The sequence below is a fragment of the Thamnophis sirtalis genome, unplaced genomic scaffold, assembly GCF_051295495.1.
Source record: "Thamnophis sirtalis isolate CommonGarterSnake01/CBP01778 unplaced genomic scaffold, rThaSir2_p1.2 scaffold_12, whole genome shotgun sequence".
Classification (NCBI taxonomy): domain Eukaryota; kingdom Metazoa; phylum Chordata; class Lepidosauria; order Squamata; family Natricidae; genus Thamnophis; species Thamnophis sirtalis.
The window spans coordinates 29,725,780-29,746,903 of NW_028261392.1; the positions used below are offsets into that span (position 1 = coordinate 29,725,780).

General features: G+C 36.7%; 1 protein-coding gene across 5 annotated transcripts in view; it reads left to right on the forward strand.

Annotated features, from left to right (window-relative positions):
• Positions 1 to 21,124, forward strand: part of ATP11A (ATPase phospholipid transporting 11A) — a 135,624-nt gene that overhangs the window by 70,934 nt on the left and 43,566 nt on the right. For all 5 annotated transcript variants that reach the window (XM_087726462.1, XM_087726460.1, XM_087726461.1 and 2 more), the window contains exons 6-12: positions 6,560 to 6,688; positions 7,547 to 7,650; positions 10,673 to 10,723; positions 12,785 to 12,849; positions 15,177 to 15,258; positions 16,628 to 16,778; positions 18,663 to 18,860. In XM_087726462.1, coding sequence (XP_087582588.1) covers positions 6,560 to 6,688; positions 7,547 to 7,650; positions 10,673 to 10,723; positions 12,785 to 12,849; positions 15,177 to 15,258; positions 16,628 to 16,778; positions 18,663 to 18,860 — 780 coding nt within the window. The remainder of the gene's footprint in view (positions 1 to 6,559; positions 6,689 to 7,546; positions 7,651 to 10,672; positions 10,724 to 12,784; positions 12,850 to 15,176; positions 15,259 to 16,627; positions 16,779 to 18,662; positions 18,861 to 21,124) is intronic.

Consider the following 21,124-nt stretch of genomic DNA (forward strand, 5'->3'; position numbering starts at 1 on the left):
TGTTAGATTAAATAAATAATTAAATAAAGTATTCCCAACGCAAGTGGGATTGAATCATACGCCATAAGAAATATAAGAAATGTAATTATGGTGGTCTGTGATCATAATAAAGTTAATATATGGGTGCTAAGAAAGATATTAGTACTGTATTTAAGGCACATGGCTTGGCTTTTGTTTTAAAAAGTAGTCTCTTATTTGTGACCTTCTGAGTTTCTCTATGACAGGAAAATTACAAAGTAGTATGTTGTAATGTAAATAGCTACTCAAACCCATTTTGAATGAATTTCACTGTACTATCTTTCAGACATTTTAAGGTAGCTGGGAATAAGATTACAGTCAAACAAGATTAGAGATAAAGTAGAAAACAAACCAGTAAGACTGGTATTATAGCAGGCATTATTTGTTCTTTGTAACTTGAACTTTACACTTCCTGTAGATATCGAACCAATGGCTCTTAGTCTTAAGAGTTCTGTTTCACTGAAAAAGGAGACTTAATTCTAGCACTCTCTTCATGATGACTTGGGAGTCTTCCTGTCTAGGTTTATGGCAAACGTTAATGTATGTAGTATAGGCAGAAGGGGTCTCTTTAATAACTTGAAAACTACAATTGGGATTATCTTTGTAGATTGTTTTTCTGCTGAACTAAAATAACTTTATATATATATAGGAACTATCAGCATAACAGATCAGATGAGTGCAAGTGTAAATTCAAAAAAAGACAAGAAAGAATGAAAGGGTACTAATTTCATCCATAACACCTCTGAATGCTAATGTCGATTGTATATGCTGATTCCTCAACTTTCCATAGGGTACTGAGAGGCCATTTTGTTACACTCCCTGCTTAAATAGGCAAACAGGCTTTTCAAATTTCATTTTTCTTGCTGGAAAAAAACCCCCTGCAACATGAGAAGAATGAAGGCAAAGCAGGTCATTGACTACCTGGTTAGGTGGTGTTGTCTATTGTTCAGTAAAAATTACTTAAATATAGGGGACATTCTTTTGAATAAACATACAAATATTGTGCTCTTGATTTATAGAATTATTATTGCGATTTAATTTCTACCTGGTTTTTGAAAGCACTCCTTATGCAATAGGATATGGATCCTTTTATTGTTGTTGAGGAACAATAAAGAAACAGTTTTCCCATGGTGGCTGTCACAGTGTCAGCCTTTCAAGAAAGAGCAGGAAACCAATGTCACATCTCTACTTTTATTGTAAAGCTATATATAAGAGAACATTGCAACTCTGAATGATCCTTATCTTTGTGTAAACTAGGAAAGGGCTTGGCTAAGATGTTTACACACCTTATATTCTTATCCCAGAGTGAGCACCTTTTATCTGATCATTTTTTAGTAGCATTTCTTTCTTTTGTTTCTCAAGGCCATTCCTTCCCTTTCTTACATCCTCATTCAACTTGACCTAAACAAGCCAATATAATAGATACACAAATAAGCCATAAATAAATAAAAATAAACTAAAAGTCAATAAAAGAAACATTTGCTTTTTAGTACCAAAATGAGTAGAAATTGTCACTAAATTCAATAGTTCTTCATCCTTTAATGATAGCTAATGCTAGAACATTTGTTCCTTTATGCAGACCATTACAATGTCTTGAAATGCTTTTAATTGCCTTATAAGAAAGTCACTTTTAGCACATCAGATTAAAACCACCATTTTTAGAGTGACAAATCTTTCTGAATGTGTAAAGAGCCACAACCCACAACTACAGCATGCAAAACAGCATCATTTAAAATCAGAGAATGTTATGGGATATAAATATGTGATATGTTAAGAAGTGAAAGGTGCTCTACCGTATTATTATAGTACAATTTCCTGCATGATGAATAACTTCTTATTTTCTTGCCAGCCAATGTCCAGGGACCTCTGATATATAGCCTTAATACTTTTAAAACTAGCAAATTTATTATAGTCTTTTCTAGACTACAGTTCATTTTGGCAGCTTATCTTCTTGCAAAAATGGTACATATCAATGCTAAAGTGAGAATACATGAATAAATACATAGCAAAATTAATGGAACCATTCCTGAAAAAAACAATTAATGAACACTTAAAAAGCACGCTTCTTTATGGACCCAAAGCAGCATGGCTTTACTGAGTGCAGATCATGTCAAACTAATCTAACTGATTTTTTTTAACGTCACAAATGTTTTCGATGAGGGTGGTGCTGGGAACGTAGTCTATCTGGATTCTAGAAAACTATTTGATAAAGTTCTACACAACAAACTCATAAAAAATGTACAGGTTAAAACTTAGCCACTGGGTGGTTTAGTGGATAGCAAGTTAGCTCAGGCATAGATCCCAGTGTGTGCTCATTAATGGGGCACTGTCTGAAGACACAAGTGGTGTATCACAAAACTCAGTCAAACTCCTGTTCTATTCAGTGGGTTTGTAAGTGATATAACAGAAGGATTGTTAGATAAAGCTTGTCTTTTTGATGATAACACAAAGGTATGTGATAGAATTGCCATTCCTGGGGTATTCATAACAGGAAAAATGATTTCACATTGCTGAAAAGTTGATCAAAAATGTGGAAACCACTCTTCGATGGTTCTAAAGGTAATATTGTGCACTTAGGGAAACATAATCCTTTAGCTGAGCACAGTATTAGGGGTTCAGTATTAGACAGAACCACAGAAAAAAAAGAATTTAGGTGTGCTCATAGCAGATGACTGCAAAATGTGTAAACAGTGTGGCCAGGGAGCTGTGAAGGCAAATACAATTCTGGAATGCATCACTAGACGGATCACCAATAAGGAAAAAAGGTCCTAATCTCACATATAAAATTAGTCAGACCTCATTTGGAGAATACTGTGTCCAGTCCTGGAGACCTCATTTAAACAAAAGATAAGATTAAGCAAGGCCAGAGACGGGCAATAAAATTTGTGCAAAGTTTGAGGGACAAAACATATCAGGAGAGATTAGAGGAACGGAATATGTTCAGCCTGGGCGACAGAAGAGAAAGGGTGACATGACTGAAATTATAAAATATATGAAGGTTCTAGAAGGCAGGATTTTCAATATTAAGCAACAATCAGGAACATGGGGACGTAATCTCAAACTGGCAGGAGGGAAGTTCAAATGTTAGCAAGTATTACTTCACACAAGAGTAGTGAAAGCTTGGAACCAAAAGCAGAGATAGTGGGTCAATCATCAGTAACTGAGTTTAAACATACTTGGGATAAAACACATGTTGATCATCTGACAAAAGGTAAAAAATAATAAAATGAAAATGAATAATAAAAATAATAAATAAACAAAGTAAGCAGAAAATTGAAGCACAGACTCAATAGATCACTAAGTCTTTTCTGTCGTCAGTTTTCTATGTTAAATCTAATCTCTTCCCCATTCCTCCTTATACATATGCCAGCTCAGATTGACACTTGACACAAATGTAGTGACATCTTTTTTTCTTTTCTTCTATGCACTCTTGTCTGATTCTCAGAGATTGCCCAGACAAGTCCCTGCAGTTTTCTTGGCAGGGTTTTCATTGCCTGCTTCCTAGGGCTGAGGGAAAGCAACTAGCTTGAGTTCACTCAGTTGGCTTTGTGCCTAATTGGGACCAGAACTCAGGGTATTCTGATTTCCAGCCTCCAGTCTTAATCACTACACCAAACTGGCTCTCTACACTACTGCAGTATATCCAGAGAGACTGAGATCTAGAGCCACTTTAGGAAGAAAGCCAGCTGGGTGACCTTGGGCTAGTTCTCAACATTAGCAGTTTTAAGGTGGGTGGACTGCAACTCCCAGAATTATGGGTTGAGAAATGTTGGGCTAGTTTCAGCCCTAGGAAGCAGGCAACAGAAAATCACTTCTGTAAAACCTTGTTGAGAAAATTGAAGGGACTTGTCCAGGCAGTGTGTGAGAACTGAACATGATTGGCCATTTCACTCAAACTGAGCTTGATTTCTAGACATGGTCTTATTTTATTGAGACAACAAGGAAAGTGTTTGTCACTGTCGTATTATGATATTTTTTGGGTTAATCTTTTAAGGTTCTGTACGTTTATAATAGAGGGATGCGGTGGCTCAGTGGCTAAGATGTTGAGCTTGTCGATCAGAAAGGTCGGCAGTTTGGTTTGAATCCCTAGTGCCGCATAATGGAGTGAGCTCCCATTACTTGCTCAGTTTCTGCCAACCTAGCAGTCCGAAAGAATGTAAAAATGCAAGTTGAAAAGTAGGGACCACCTTTAGTGGGAAGGTAGCAGCATTCTGTGCACCTTCGGCGTTTAGTCATGCCAGCCACATGACTACGGAGATGTCTTTGGACAGCACTGGCTCTTCGGCTTTGAAACAGAAATGAGCACCCCTAGAGTTGGGAACAACTAGCACATATGTGCGAGGGGAACCTTTACCTTTATGTTTATAATATGAAATTATTTAAAGCAGATCAAGGCATGTTATTCTGTTAACAACAAAGAATTTTTAATTTTTAATTAATTACCTTTAATTGCAATTAAAGGTAAGTGAGTACAACATATGTGGAAATGACTTGCAAGAAGTGCATCATGTTTCCCACAATCATAAGCACAACATATTTGTATTAATTAAAGCAGTCTAATTTTTTCCAGGCTTCTGTGTGTGGGAGGGGCAGGGAGGCTGCCACTGCTTTAGCAATAGCAATTATTTATACACTGCTCCATAGTGCTTTATGGCACTCTGAGAGCAATTTACAATGTCAGCATACTGTCCCCAACAATCTGGTTCCTCATTTTACCAACCTTGGAAGAATAGTTCAGGATTGAACTCTTAGCAGTGGGAGGAGTTAGCCTGCAGTACTGCCTTCTAACCACTGCACCCTCACAGCTGCTTTAAGCAGTTTACTAATTAAAGTTAATGCAGTTCTTAAAGGAACCAAGCAGTTTTTCTTTAGGCTCATGAGGAAGTTAAGAAAAAGAGGGACAGCTTTAGTGAATGGTAAAGGAGTATAATTTTGGAGTGTTCTTTTCGTAAATTACATTGTTTATAATTTACAGTTTTTTTCTAGGTCAGTAAATACTTTTGCTTGGTTGATGTGCTTTTTCCATTCCTCTAGAGAGAGTTTTGCATATTGTTTTACTTCATCGATGCATGAAAAGTGACTACCTCCTACAGAAATGGTTCCACGTTTTTCTTCCTCTTCTACTTTAAACTGAGCTTAAAACAAAATTAAAAGCTATTATCTATAGGTGTTTTTTTTAGGGAGTACAGTTAGAAAAATGTTGGGTGTTTCATTGCTGTTCTTTAAATATTTTTAATTTTCTGTTTAAAAGGTTAGAATTTCCCAAAATGAAATTTGTTCATAAAAACTGCATAAATGCATAAATGTATTTCTGTACTTTTGATCTACCTCAAGGGAACAAATGAATGTGATCCTTCATTTATATTAAGTTTGTTTCTCTTGAAGCTAACAGTCTAAAGGTACAAATTTCAATAATTCCTGAGAAGTCTACTTGTGTTCAAGAGTGATCCTCTGTTCCTATTTATTCCTAAATTTCAGGAAATTCCATAGGTTCTAGCAATCACAGCCAACATAGCATGAAATCATGGGAATTGTGGCTTGGCGTACTTCAAGGTGGACACTTTACAGCTGGCCATCTTGACATCAGTTAAAATGATGAAATTTGCATTGTGACATTGAGATATCACAACGCAAAGCTTTTCCACTAGTATTACAATACATCATGCAAATATGTGAGGGGTAATATTTGCATTGCAACGTCTTGACATGTATTTCGTTTCTTGTTACAACTGCAATTACCCAGTTTATCACCTGATATAAAATATTGTAGCTGGGCAGTACAGGAAATTGTGAGGAAGTGCTACTTCTATTCAGTGATTTCCTGAACAGGATAGAACTAAAATAAAGTTAATAGAGTTTTCAAATTATCCAATTTATTATGAGTATTTTAGTGAATTTCTATTTTTTTTCATTTGCAGTTATAGTCCTGCCACTCTGTGCCTAGACAGAAATAATAAAGTACTGTAAAGTTATATCAGAACTTTTCAAATAAATCCTGAATCCTTATGTGCATATCATGCTTACACTACAGTTCAGAATGACAATAAAATCACAGAAAGAATCATGGTATAGTCACTGATATTATTTACGTATTAGATTAAATGCAAATCAAATTACATTATGTTGCAGCCTAGCTTTAATTCTATTAATGACTGCGTTAACACGTCATGCTAGGCCATGATCTGTTTTGACCATGATTTACTGAATAAGCTACTTTGATTGGCCTAATACTAAGCTGCTAACATGGGATATAAATACCATTAAGATACAAACAACAAAACTACATTATGACTTATCACATTCTGTAACCAAGCCTCTACGTTGAGTGTACAGTGCTAATAAACTATAATAATTTGATTTATGGATACCATTAAGCAATTTTGTTGAGTTCCTGTGTTATTATAGATGTCATACTAAGCCTAAAAATAGACAAGTCACATTTTGGTTTAACATGATGTCAAGAGTGTATTTACTTTTAAAGGGATCAACTCTAATCTTATTCTAACCATAATTTCTCCCTGACCTCCCCCCCCCCCCCCAGGTTGGAGACATTGTGATGGTGAAAGAAGATGAAACATTCCCCTGTGATTTAATATTATTGTCAAGTAGTCGATCAGATGGCACATGTTTTGTTACAACAGCAAGTTTGGATGGTGAATCGAGTCAAAAGGTAAAAAGTTTAATTTAATTTCTCTAGCTGAAGATCAGGCATTAGATGTTTCCCTTGAATTACAGAACTTCAATTTATGAATGAAAGTATGTTTCTGGAGGATTAAGTAACCTAAAGCTACAATATTACTTTTGTAGGTGAGTCATTAAGACAAACCATTATCTCCAAAGGGGATCACAATAGGCCAGATGGCAGGTGTGGTGTTCTAGTAGAAACTCAACTGCTTTTATATGTGTATCAACATTGCACACCTTAAAAGAAGGAGGATTTCATTTACAATGGTGTGATGACCTTATATCCTCTGAATAAGTTCCCTTTTTAATTGTCAGACTTTCTTCCAAATACACCAGCATAGATTTATGGCATATGGGACTTCTTCCAAATAGACTGGTATAGATTTATGCAATAAACCTGTTGACATTTCAAAGAATGGGCATCCTGAAAAATCAGCTTCAGATTTGCATCCTCCTCCTGCCCACTATAGTACTGGCTGTTACCATCCTGACAGAACAGATCTAATTCTCATAATTAAAAGATTACCCACTTTTGGTTTAATACATGGCATATCAAAGTTTGAATCTGTTCAGAGAATTAGTTCTGCACCATTTTGAAAATATGAGCTTTCTGATACAGTTTATAATTTGCTAATTTAACATAGTAGAGCCATGTAAAATGGTTTGGATTACCTACTATCTCAGAATCTACATCTGCAAAGATAACTATTAGGCAGTCGTTCAGAACTGCAGAATTTGGCGTAGTGTTTGACCACATGACCACAGATGGAAAGATGAGAAGAACTGTGTTTCATGTTCAAAATTCCTATTTCCAATTTCACTATTACTTTCTTTTTTATTCTAGACATATTATGCGGTCCAGGATACAAAGTCTCTTCACGATGAACAAGATATTGACAAACTACAGGCTACCATTGAATGTGAACAGCCTCAGCCTGATCTTTATAAGTAAGAACATGTAATTTATTATGTTCTTATTTATTATGTCTTCACTAATACCACTTTAAGTACATGGAACTCCCAAGTGTAGAAGTGCAGTTTTTGAGAAAATGTCTGGAACAATGAAGACGTCCCTAATTCTTCTTTTCTGTTAGAGTGACCTACACATTGGTGTTGTATTTCAACTAAGTGTTCTTTTGTTCAGTTATATGATGATTGTTTTCTATATAGTTCTTTCAGACTAGTTAATAGTTTAGGATAGCTCCAGTTTCTGCCAACTCTTCTTTCATCCTTTATTGAGATATCCCAGTTGGGATGATAACTTGTGGGGGAAGCACCAGTTTCAAGTTACACATCATTTGATTTCTTACCATTTATTCCCCACTTGTAAAACTGGCCTAGAATTATGGCTATGTGTTCTCTATATATTCTAACCCATTAATGATACCCACATTACATTTTAATCATTTAAATATGCATTTGAACAGCCTGCTGGGGAGGGGGAATGATGGCATGGGCCACCTCTTCCCAGCCACCCTCATTACGGAGCCAGTGAGGCTAGGGATGGCCCAACATTGGGAAATGGTTCACTTTGTCATCGTGCCCAAGGTGACCAGAGCAGTAATCCTAGGTTTAGCCTGGCTTGATAAATGGGTCGGTCCCCACAGAACATCACTTGCATCATCCTGAAACTCTGAAGGGCCTGTTTGCCAAGGAAACAGTCCTCAAACACCTGGATCCTGAATAGCCCTTCGTGATTCAGACTGATGTGAGCGACTTTGTCATGGGAGCCATCCTCTGCAAACCAACGAAAAGGACAAACTGCAACCCTGCACATATACAATAATACAATAAATATATATATAGCTTAGTTATTTGTGGCTGCAAGTAGATATGTTTGTGCTTCTTTGTTCCAACTTGCTCATTTTCCCCAGAGTTCCCCAGAGTTTATTAGGTTGCACACTGATGCAATTTTGGAATAAAATCAGAAATCATCTAATACAATAAGCATTACTTCCATATTAGTAATTTTAGGCACCACTCTGCATCAGTTCCTGACCATTAGCTTTCAGTCTCCTAGTGTTCTTTGCCAAAGCTACAGAAGCTCTGACTTTTTGCTATCCAAGTTTAACATGTAGTCAAATAAATAAGAAAATAAGATCTACTTCAAATCAAGCTCAATTCCTGCTGAGTTAGACAAGCATATCCACCCAGTTCTCTTGGTGTGATGTAGAAGTTACTTCATTTTTTCTGGGATTTCTTTTTTAAAAAATGTCTTGGTCTTGGACTTCTCAAATGGACTCCCATCCAGGGAAACCATGGCCAACTCTTCTTAGCTTTTTAGATCAGCTAAGGTCAATTAGCTGTGGCTGTCAAGCTGGATATTCAAATAATTACTGTTAAAGAAAAAGCTGAATCCTTGGGTGTATGAAGGCAAGGATAGATCTATCAGAATAACTCAAGCAAAAGAATTGGATTGAGTAGAAAATGACACTTGTAGCCAGCAACAAGAAAAGGACAAAATCAACAAGATGTCAGATGTGATGTTACAATCTAAGGCCTGTACTTTTATCTAAAAGAGACGAGGCATGGATTTGTCTGCTGTGCCCACTTTATTATCATTTTTCACCCTTTCATGCTACTAGCATGTTTATTGCAAAACCATTGAGTTGCAGGCAGTTTGTGGGTCTACCATAATGAAAGATTGGAGAAAGGAGGGGGACATCCTAAAAGGGAGCTGAAAAAAAGAAGTAAAGGAAAATGTGAATCAGTAATAGGAAACTGATAGGAAGCAGAAGTGAAACTAAGGGATTTCAATGGACTGTAAAAAAAAAAGGGGGGGGGAGTCTATTTTCTTTCCTCATTCCTTTCTTGAAATACAAGTTTTCTTAAGTCAAATCCTACTATCTAACATTAAGAGTTGGGCTAAATGTAACAGCATAACTGAAGAGGGGGAAGCTGTAGAAGCTTATGGTGTTTGAAAAGAGGCCCCATATTGTAATCCACAGTTTCAGTATTCAGTTAACAAAAAGGTTGATTTTTAACTAGAAAAACAGGCTAAACCAGATTTGGAAGACATATATAGCCATATGGAAAGGAATTTCGATGTTGCTAATTGCTGCATTGAAAATTTATTTATAATATTTATATAGCTGTCCATCTCACAGAACGTGACTCTGAAATGGCATACAGTTTAAAAGATCGTTTTAAAAAAATCATACACAACCAATAATTAAAAATATTCTTTAATTCAATAATTAAGAACACCAATCAAGATTACTAGCAACAGGTAAAAATATGCAACATAAAAAGAAAAAATAGGAATATTCTAAACAAATAAAAAATAACCACTTCCTAGAAGTCTATAATTTACTGTTGTAAAGCAGAGGAAGAGAACTTTAAAGAAAATTAAAGTGTTTTGTTGGAGATTGGGCTTCAGCTAGAGGAATCACTAAGGATACAAGCTTTGGAAAGAAACAGGAGAAATGCCCTGGCTTTGGATGGAGGTACAGGTAGTCCTAGACTTACAACAGTTCATTTAGTGACCATTTGAAGTTACAATGGCCCTGAAAAAAGTGACTTATGACATTTTTTGCACTTATGACCGTTGCAACATTCCCCATGGTCACGTGATTTACATTCAGATCCTTGAAAGCTGTTTCATATTCATGACGGTTCCAGTGTCCGAGTGACCACGTGACCATCTGACAAGCAAAGTCAATGGGGAAGGCAGATTCACTTAACAACTGCGTTATTAATTTAACAACTGTAGCGATTCACTTAACAACATGTAGCAAGAAAAATAGTAAAATGTGACAATACTCATTTAACAAATTTCTCATTTAAATTCTGGGCTCAGTTGTGGTCGTAGGCCAAGGACTACCTGTATTCAGGATGCATCTAGAGATAACAGTGGAAACTATCTGCATGCCCATGTGTTCAATTATTGGCATGCACATCTCTGCTTCCTCATAGCCATACTGATGCTCAGCTTTTCCTTAACTTGGGATATTTTTTGTTTTGCTTTCAGATTTGTTGGCCGGATAAATATTTACCATGAGAGTAATGAGCCAATTGCAAGGTAAGAACTTCAAATACAAATTTGCACATGTTGCCCAGGTAATTCACCTCTTAGTATTAGAAAAATAGGTGTGGTGGAAACATTTCGTCTGGCCTGTGCATTCAAATAAATAAATAAACCTCTGTCCAAAGATAGATTCTCTAGAGTTAATTGCTATGTGTATCATGTCATTGGATATTCGATTGCAGCTGGCAGTATAGTGCTATGTGGCTTGGGGCCAGATGAGCTGTTAGCTAGGCTACATTTCCTTAATCTTTGTAATTTCTGGATGAATATAGCCCAAAGGGAGATGGAAACCAGGAATCTGTTTTGTCAAAGCTCTCTTTGTATTCATTGTGTTTCCTGCAAAAAAAAATAAACTGTGGGGTTACTCCTAATATGGAAGGAGTCTGGATGTGACACAATTTCACATTACACTTGACATTTTCCTTCACAGTTCTTTTTCCAGTTCCTGTTTTGGCCTATTTGGCCTGATAACAGATCAATCCTGTTAGCAAATCTTGCAATACTTTGGCATATTTCTGACAATGAGCAAAAGCAGATTATGACTCATTGTAATTCCTTCTAACAAAATTCCTTCTTTGAAATAGACTTATGCTGCTCATCATTTTGATATATTAGGTTTAACTTCAAAAGGAGTATAAATCTTTTTTCCTCTTTATAATTTTTTAAAAATATATTTAGCATGTTTTCATTGTATTCAGATTTTGGAACCACATTTAAGATCTAATGCTTTTGAAGCAGATACTTACTGTTTCCTATCTGTGATCATGCAAACATAAAACGTGCAGATATTAATTAGTAATATATATGTGTGCATGTTTATGAAATTAAATAAAGAGAATGTACAGAAGTCTTTGACTTACAATCCCAATTGATTCCAAAATTCCCATTACTAAGCAAAACGGTTGTTAAGTGAGTTTTATCCATTTTAAAACCCTTCTTGCCACAGCTGTTAAGTGAATCACTGCAGTTATTAAGTTAATCATACGGTTGTTAAGTGAACCTGGTTATCCATTGATTTTGCTTGTCAGAAGGTTACCAAAGGTGATCACAACACCCTAGGATAGTGATGGCTAACCTTTTTGTCGTCACGTGCCAAAACCACATCCATAATGCAATGTGCACGCAACACCCCCTGTGCCCTGACCCTTGCGCATGCGTGTGTGGCCCCCTGTGCTTCCCCGTGCATGCGACCCCCCCACAATCCATTTTGGGCCTAGTAGGCTTCCCTACAGTCTCTTGGGACCAAATATGGGGCACAGGTGTGTGGTGCAGTGCAACCCCCGTGCTCCCCCATCCCCTATGCATGCTCGCATGACGCAAAATCAGCTGGTCAGCGGGAAGCATGCACGCTTGTGTAGTGGAGCTGAGCTGGGGCGCAGAAAGGGCACTGCATGCCACCTGTGGCATGCGTGCCATAGGTTCGCCATCACGACCCTAGGACATTGCAACCATCATCAATACATGATGGTTGCCAAATATGATCATGGGGATGCTGCAGGTGCATGTAAGTGTAAAAAACAGTCATAAGTCACGTTTTTCGACTCTGTTGCATGGTTTGAATGGTCACTAAATAATTGTAAGTCAAGGACTACCTGTACCACATACAATTAAAATTCTCCAATCTTTAACCACAAACAGCTAAATATCTAGTTCTCTTATTCAAATAACTTACCTTGTATGACATACAGTATAGCACAGTGTAATTAAAATGAAATTTTCCGATTAAATCCATTAATTCCAATTCAAACTGATTAATTAATAAGCAGCATTGAACTCCATAGCTGTTTATAAAATACATGTAGGATAGCTTTAATGTTTTGCGAATGTACTCTAATTGTCAGTTTGTATTTTAGGAATATTTGTTCAATATTTATTCAATATTTGTTCCTGCCTAGTATGTTTTGGGTAGGATTAGCATTATTTTTTGTATTAAACATGTATTTATGCATTGTCATAAACAAAATTATGTTTCCTTGTTTGTTCAGCATTTCATTTCATTCTGAAAATGCTTGGTTTCTTCCCTTGATAAAACTAATTAATATTTTTACTTTGCAGGCCACTGGGATCAGAAAATGTGCTTCTTAGAGGAGCTACCTTAAAGAACACAGAGCACATCTTCGGTAAACTTTGCCTATTGAGACACTGACTAAAAGCAACATCTTTTAATGTAGCATCTCTTGTTCAAAAACAAAGAGACCAACAAACAGCTATTTTGAGTTGAAAGCAAGGTTGTCAATATGAAATCCTAAATTATTCAGTGGTCTGGGTGGTGAGAGGAGATGGTTCTGCTTTTTGTCAATTTCCATTTGCTACTTTTTGCAATGTTTATGAAGTATTTTCTTTAGAAGTTGTATTCAGCAGGTTCTGACCATTTCTGGAGAACTGATAGCGAAAATTTTGAGTAGTTCAGAGAACCGGTAAATACCACCTCTGACTGGCCCTGCCCACATCTATTCTCTGCCTCCTGACTCCAAAGCTGATTGGGAGGGAATGGGGATTTTGCAATATCCTTCTCCTGCCACTTCCACCAAGCCATGCCAGCCCACAGAACCAGTAGTAAAAATATTGAATCCCTCCACTGATTTTCTTCTTGTGTGATATCTGCAAGAATGGATCACATGTAATAATAAAATGACATTATGAAATTCCTCGGTTTCTGCCATGATCTCTGACTGTGCCCAGTTGTCTTCTGTTAGGCTCCATTGTCTGTTTGATTTTATTTGTTAAACTGTTATGAACTGCCGCAGAGTTTTAGCTGTTGCTTCATCTTGTTTTCAAATAAGCATATATAAGTATAGTAGGCATCTTTAGAAAATAAGAATGGTGAATGCTATTCCTTTTGCCCAAAGAAATGGCCAAGAATGACAGCATGGTAGTCTGTACTTTGTGGTTTGTCTACATGTACATTTTGAATTTGGCCTTGCTATTTACAGTAGATTTATTGTGAGAAACTGAGAATGCCTGGGACATGACAAAATATCAGATATGTCTGTTGCAGTGACGTGCGATGAGGTTTATGGCTGGTGAGGCACTGACAGTGGTGGGTTTCAAATTTTTTTAGACTTCAACTCCCAGAATTCCACAACCAGGCATGCTCAGTTCCAATTTAAAGTGACAGCATTTGTTTTTCTCCTTTGTGAAATAAGTTTCCTTTTTTCTTTTTCTTTTTCTTCTCCCTTCCCCTCCTTCCTCCCTCTCTCCCTCCCTCCCCCCCTCTCAAATACACACACACACACACACACACAGAAGTTGGATTGGACTATCTCTCCTACCCCCTTCCTTCTCTCACTCAAACAAACTCTTTCTCAAAGAAGCACACACAAACACTTACACACACACACACACACACAAAAAGTTGGATTGGAGGGAGTCAGGGAGACCACAGGAGGAGGCAGGAAGCCAGTCAAAGAGCCAAACTGGAGCACACACACTTTCCCCCAGCCCCAGAAGAATCCAGCCCAGCTTCACTGATTACAGGTTTGAAAAGACAACGGGGTTCTGCCTGCAATCAAACTATACTTGGGGAGGGAGAGCACTTCCCTCCAGCCTTTGCCCAAAGCCCCACACCAGGAGGATGAAGTTTGAATTCCTCCCTTTCCCTCTGATCCACACATACCTTTTCCAGCTGTTTCAGAGAGGATTTCAACTCTGCTCTTGCCTGTCATCATGAAAAGAAAAAAAATGTAAAAGGAAAAAGGCAAGAGCTGAGGTCAGGCTGAGCCAGTTACTGCCAGAGTCACCATGGATGACTCTGCTTAACTGTTCAAAAAAACCTCTAAAAAAGTGCCCTCTACAGGAGGAGGCAGAAGAACAACATGCCTCACCTACATCAGGAATTTTTAGACTTTTAACTCTTGCTTAACTCTGCTCGAGTGATCATAAAACACCTAAAGTCTGACTAGATGAGGCACATCGTTCTCCTGCCTCCTCTTGTAGAGGAAGCTTTTTTAGAGGCTTTTTTAAACAGTTACGCACTAAGCAGAGTCATCCACAGTGACTCTGACAGCAACTAGCTCAGCCTGACCTCAGCTCTCGCCTTTTTCCTTTTACATTTTTTTTTCTTTTCATGATGACAGTGGTGAGGCTCTGCCACCCGTGCCTCACCTGACTGCACGTCACTGGTCTGTTGGCTCAAAAAAGCTGGAATTCCTTTGGTTGACAGATTGGATTTGGATTTACAATATTATCACTGAACAGAATAAAGGCAATTCTGTTTTCCTAATCCTAAAAAATAAACTGCTTTTCCCCCTTCTAGATCAGTAAAAGTTGGATGGTATTTCTCAGTGTAGCAATAATAAATTAGAACAGTACAACACCCCATTTTGGATTCAGTATCTATTATTGAATGCCATTATGTAATTTATTAGTCTAATCCACAATGATAATCCTGTCTTCTTCATAATCCTGTTTTTTTATTTCTGTTTTTTTGTTTTGTTTTTTCTTTCAGGTGTTGCAATATATACTGGCATGGAAACAAAAATGGCATTGAATTACCAATCAAAATCACAGAAACGATCAGCTGTGGAAAAGTAAAGTGTTATCAACTGTTCTAATATCTGTGTGTGTATTATGGATGAAATGATTAGAAAATAAAAGTACTTATCTGATGATAGTTTAGTTTTTAGTTTTTTTTTTAGTTTTATTGACATTTATAGGCCGTCCTTTTCTCTGAGGGGACTCAGGGCGGCTTACAATCAATGGGAAGGGAGTGTAAGACAAAACACAAGAAAGAAAAAAAATGTGAATTAAAAAAAATAAACCGATAAAACACAACATTCATTCAGCATTCGGGTGGGGCAAGGTTCGGATCTTAGGAGGAAAATATAGTAATTTGTCTATATTTTATTGTCAATAATTACTTGCCTAATGAAGGGATTTGGGGCATTTGTGTTCCTAAATATTTTTTTAAAGTTTATTATTAGGAATTTAAATTTTTAGTTTTAAATTTAAAGTTTTCTTTAAATTTTTTAAAGAATTTAAATTTAAAGTTTGTCACAGTTCTAAACTTTCTAGTTTTGCCAAGTTTTTGATGCCATGTTTTCTTTTATCTCATGCCCCTCAAAGTTGTTAAGAGTCAGATGACAAATACATTTAACAAATTATTATTATCTTCATATTTTAGTGCACATATTCCTCCCCCCCCCACATACAGACATATTGTAATATTTTATTCCTGGTTGCAGTCAAGTTATCTATTTTGAAATCTAAAGTATACCAAAAAAATAGCACAGTTCTTTTTTATAATTTTTCATGGCATTTGTAAATTTTTCGATTATATTCATACTTTGTCTATTTCTGTCAAAATTTAGCTGTATAACAGATAGCTTACACAAGGCCAGTGAGATTAGGATCCTTGGATAAAAAGAGCTATACATCTCTACAGTTTGTGTTAAATGCTTCCTAACACCTCTCAAAATGAAAAAGGAATTGAAGCAGTGCTATTTATAGGGTTTACATAAACTTGTTTGCTTGTTTTAATCTGATTTACATTGAAGCTTTGGTGTTTGTTTGTATGTATATGTATCTATGTGTGTCTACACACACACACACACACACATATATGATAGATGGATGGATGGATGGAATCTATATCCATATCCATCCGCCCACCCACCCTTTTAGCATACATCAGTACAGTGTATTGTTTCTTGTATATGAATATAGACATTACTGTATTCTCTTTTGTCACATATCAAATTATATCATTGGGAGTCTATGTTTTATTAAACTACTGAGTTAAAATAATATAAAATCATTTCAGATAAAGCTTTAATTCTGACGTCTGCAAAAATGGCACATGAAAAAGCTTAGACTATTTGAAAATATAAAGTGAATAGTTAGGTTGTAAAATGAATACATTTCATTAATTATTACCATATTTTTTTTCATCTGTTTCAGATCAATGAATGCTTTTCTTATTGTATACCTTTGTATTCTAATTAGTAAAGCACTAATAAATACCATCCTGAAATATGTTTGGCAGCTTGAGCAATATCGTGATGAACCTTGGTATAATAAGAAAACAGAATCCGAAAGGAAAAGAAATGTGGTATGCAGACCATTTTATTTATACTGAGATATACTGTATTTTTTGGAGTAAAAGACGCACCGGAGTATAAGACGCACCAAGATTTTAAAGAGGCAAATTTAAAAAAAAGTTTTTGCACTTTGTGAAAATGGGCCCATTTTTTGTCAAAAAAGGGCATGAATAGCCATTAGGAGGTTTGTACAGTGCTCCTGGGGGCTGGGGGGGAAATGAGCAAAAAAGCAGCCTGTTTTTTGCTCACTTTTGCCCTCCTCAGCCCCCAAGAGCACTCTGGAAGCCTCCTTAAAGCTATGCATGGCCATTTTTGCAAAGGGGGTGGGGTTTCAGGAGTGCAAAAATGCTGTATTCAGTGTATAAGATGTACCCAGATTTTCTCCTTCTTTTTTTGAAGGAAAAAGATCTGTCTTATACTCCAAAAAATACAGTAATAATGTATTTACTTTTAGATGATTTCTGCCCTTGCCTATCTTGAATAACTAGAATGCTTTCAACACACTCTTGGCTTTATCCTATAAACCAATATTTCCCAACCCTGGCAACTTTAAGAATGTTGGCTGAGAAATTCTGGGAGTTGAAGTCCAGGCATCTTAAAGTTGCCAAGGTTGGGAAATACTGATGTTAGCTGTTGGAAGAATTTTTGTATATTTGTGTAGCCTTCCGCAAATGTCACACTGCCCTACTCTGAGATAGCTAGTGGTCTCCCAACTGACCAATGGGGCAACCCTAAAAATGGCAGCCTTCTGGCATTCTCCCTCCACTTTTCCTGATGCCCTCTATGAAGAACATAATACACTTAAGCATTAGGATTATCAGAAAGACCATAAGCATTTCTGTTATTTATTATTTCAGGATGCAAAAGCATCAGTGTCATGGAATATGCAAGGATAGCTCACTAACAAAGTAGCCTAGTGTTTGGATATAAAAAGTTCCTGCATTTGGCAAACAATATTATACATTTCTGCCTCTACAATTACCACTACAACAGAATAATTATTTTAAAAGCATTTTTTCTAGTTATGTTCAGTTTTATGCTAGCAAAGGTGTCAGGTCTGTGAGGCAGTCCAGGCATGAAGCACTAGCTCTGTGTTTATTGTAAGATTACATTAACAGAATCTTGCCATTCTCACTGTACCATTACATAAGGTGATGATATACAACTAGCACAAACATCAACTAAATAATTAGCACAACTTGAAATGAAGTAAGGTTGTCCTGATTTTTAGAAGCACTTGCACAAGTAGACTCAAAGTAATGAATGAAATACTTGTACAAGAATTAAACTATGTTTTCTACATACTTTACACATGCATAAACCTAGATAGGACAAAAGATACTATTGGGAACAAACTTCTGGATTTCTCTGAATGAATGAGGAAGATGTTACTTAAAAATATGACCTGGTTCATATATTTCAACCTGATCAACAAATCACACAAATGAATCAAGTGTTGGCACTTCAATAAGCAACCCACAAACATGGGCTGGAAATCTGGATGTTTTCTCATTTACGTAATAGAGAATTTAAAACATGGCAAATTGAGAAGTATTTTTGCAATTGGAAACAAAAAAGGAGGGAAAATGTGTAAAGAGTGACATTTCACCTGTTATAAACCAATAAATATGTGTATTGGGGTAGGCTGTTAACCCAAATCTTGGCCTCTTAGGAGTTTTGACTAATTTATGCTCTTACATATTAGTTATAGAAATTAGAATATATTTTCTCTCATTAAAAAGCAAAAATAAAATGTCTAAGAGCTCAATTATATACAAGTTTTCAAAAAGATAAATCCAACTGTAACCGCTTCTCTCAAGTTAATATGAATAATATTGTAGTCTAGCATAAACTAGCTTATATTGATATTTCTTATTTTTGTCTTCTCTTGGCAGTTTATCACAGCATTTACAGATTTTCTTTCTTTCATGGTCCTTTTCAACTACATCATTCCTGTTTCTATGTATGTCACAGTAGAAATGCAGAAATTTCTTGGTTCTTATTTTCTCACTTGGGATGAAGAAATGTTTGATGAAGAAACAGGTGAAGGACCACTCGTGAATACCTCTGATCTTAATGAAGAGTTAGGGCAGGTAACTGTCATGCAGAAGCAACTATAAAAATATCACAGCTGTCTTTGTTGTAAAGACAACTGGACAGATTGATATTTCAATTTTCCTATAATTATTTTATTAGTATAATGCATAATCATTTCTCTGATTTAGATGGTATATAGATCTTACTGATCAGAATTTCAGTAAGAAATTTATGAATTTCTTATAAATCATAGTCGACTTTAGATATTTGGTAATAAAGAAACCTACGGTGTATTGATCAGTAGCTTCAAATATCGTGTCCTAGGAGAAGGAAAAAGCTATGACTAACAAGATGCATCTTTTTTTCCAACTCACAACACTAAATGCAGTATGGCAAAGGGCCAGAAAGTATATGACTTTGAATTTTTCAAAAACTCCAGTCAGAATGCCCAATGGCAAAAGTTCCTGGAGAACCACAAATATAGTTTGTTCATTCATTCATTTATTCATTCATTTATTCATTCATTTATTCATTCATTCATTCATTCATTCATTGTTACATCCAAACTAGACCTGATTGATTGTCATACATTGTATTATTACAAAAAAAACAGTATCAGTAGTATCAGTATTGAAAATTCATATCTTAGACAGTTTAGATAATTATTTAAATAATAGTGCAAAAACCATGCACCACTCTGCTGATAATCCTAAAGGTGCTTTTTCAAAAGACAACTGCCCTTTCTTTTTTTTTCCCTTGAATATGATTTGCTTCTCAATCTTCACGGAAAAACAAAGGAAATCTAGTTGTGTTGAAAAAAGCACCTAATTGGACAACCATGACCTGGATGACTGAGAATCTCCATAGAGATACTCTGCTGATATATAGGTAGCTGTTGTGACTCAGCAGATGTCTTCTGTGAGTCTTTTTGGGATACAAGATTCATTATGCAGCTGGGGCTTGTTAGGGGCAGGTTTGGAGATAAAAGGATGGATGCTGCCACACCCCAGTCGCAGGAGTCAACGTTCCTTCATGCGTACAACATTGCTTGATACACTTGGATAAGTGCTTTGGTGTTTCCTGTAACCGTGATTCAAGGCTACACTTGGAGAAGTGCGTTGCTTGTAAGAGTTGTTTTGTTTTTAATTCCGTTATCTAGTCAGAGACTGTATTTATGTTATTTTTGGGCTCGAAGCCAGTTTGAACTGAGAACTGATAAAGAAAGTTCCTTTTAAGTTTATACGTCTTGCTGTTTGTTAAGAGCCGTGAAGGGGGGACAGAACAGGTAGCCCTCGATTTACAATCACAACTAGCTCAACATTTCCATTCCTAGGCAAGAGAGTTGTTAAGTGAGTTTTGCCCCATTTTACAAACTTTTTGCCACAGTTGTTAAGTGAATCACTGCAGTGGTTAACTGAATCATGAGTTTGTTAAGTGAATCTGGCTTGCCCCATTGACTTTGCTTGTCGGAAATTGGCTGGGAAAGTTACAGTTAAAGAAAGTTATAGTGATCATCAACCCGGGGAAGTGCAACTGTCATAAATGCATGTCAGTTGCCAAGAGCATAAATTTTGATCACATGACTGTGTTGTAGTCCAACAGCGGCCGGCTGAACTGTTGGTGGAATCTGACAGTGATGAACACTACGGGACTGCCTTGGAGGCTGAGGAAGACTCTGGGGGGTGTTTGGAGTCAGAGCAGGGACTAGAGAGGCCTGTTGGCCACCAGGTGGTGTCTGAGTCAGGGAGCAGTGAGGAAGAACAGAGGGAGGCTGTCCCTGACGTACGTATGCGTAGGGCTGCAAGGAGGAGGGAGCAGCTTTGGAAAAAGGGTCACAAAAGGAAATAGGAACAGGTGGCTACTGATTGGCCCCTCTCGGAGAGCTTATAGGTGGGGTGACGGGAGGGGAATTTTGTAGGAAACAACAATTTACTGATCCATAGAGAAAGATTGGGAGAATTTTGTGAGTTCAAGCCTTGTTTCATAGAAGTAGCTTTCTGGGCTCCCAGCCAAGGGGTTGCTTATCTCCCTCCTTAGTTGTGGCAGACAGCCAAGTCTGCGTCTGTATATATTGTAGAGGCTTGGGACAGAACAGACTGTGAGGATATTACAATCGTCATAAATATGAAAACTCAGTCATAAGTCACTTTTATCAGCACCGTTCTAACTTTGAATAGTCACCAAATGAATGGTCGTAAGTCAAAGATTACCTGTATCGCAATCCAAATCATTTAGTGCTCCTTGTGGTGAAAGCATGCTTACCATTTAAAATTCATAAAGATAATGAATATACATTTAAAATATGTTTTAAAAATAAAAA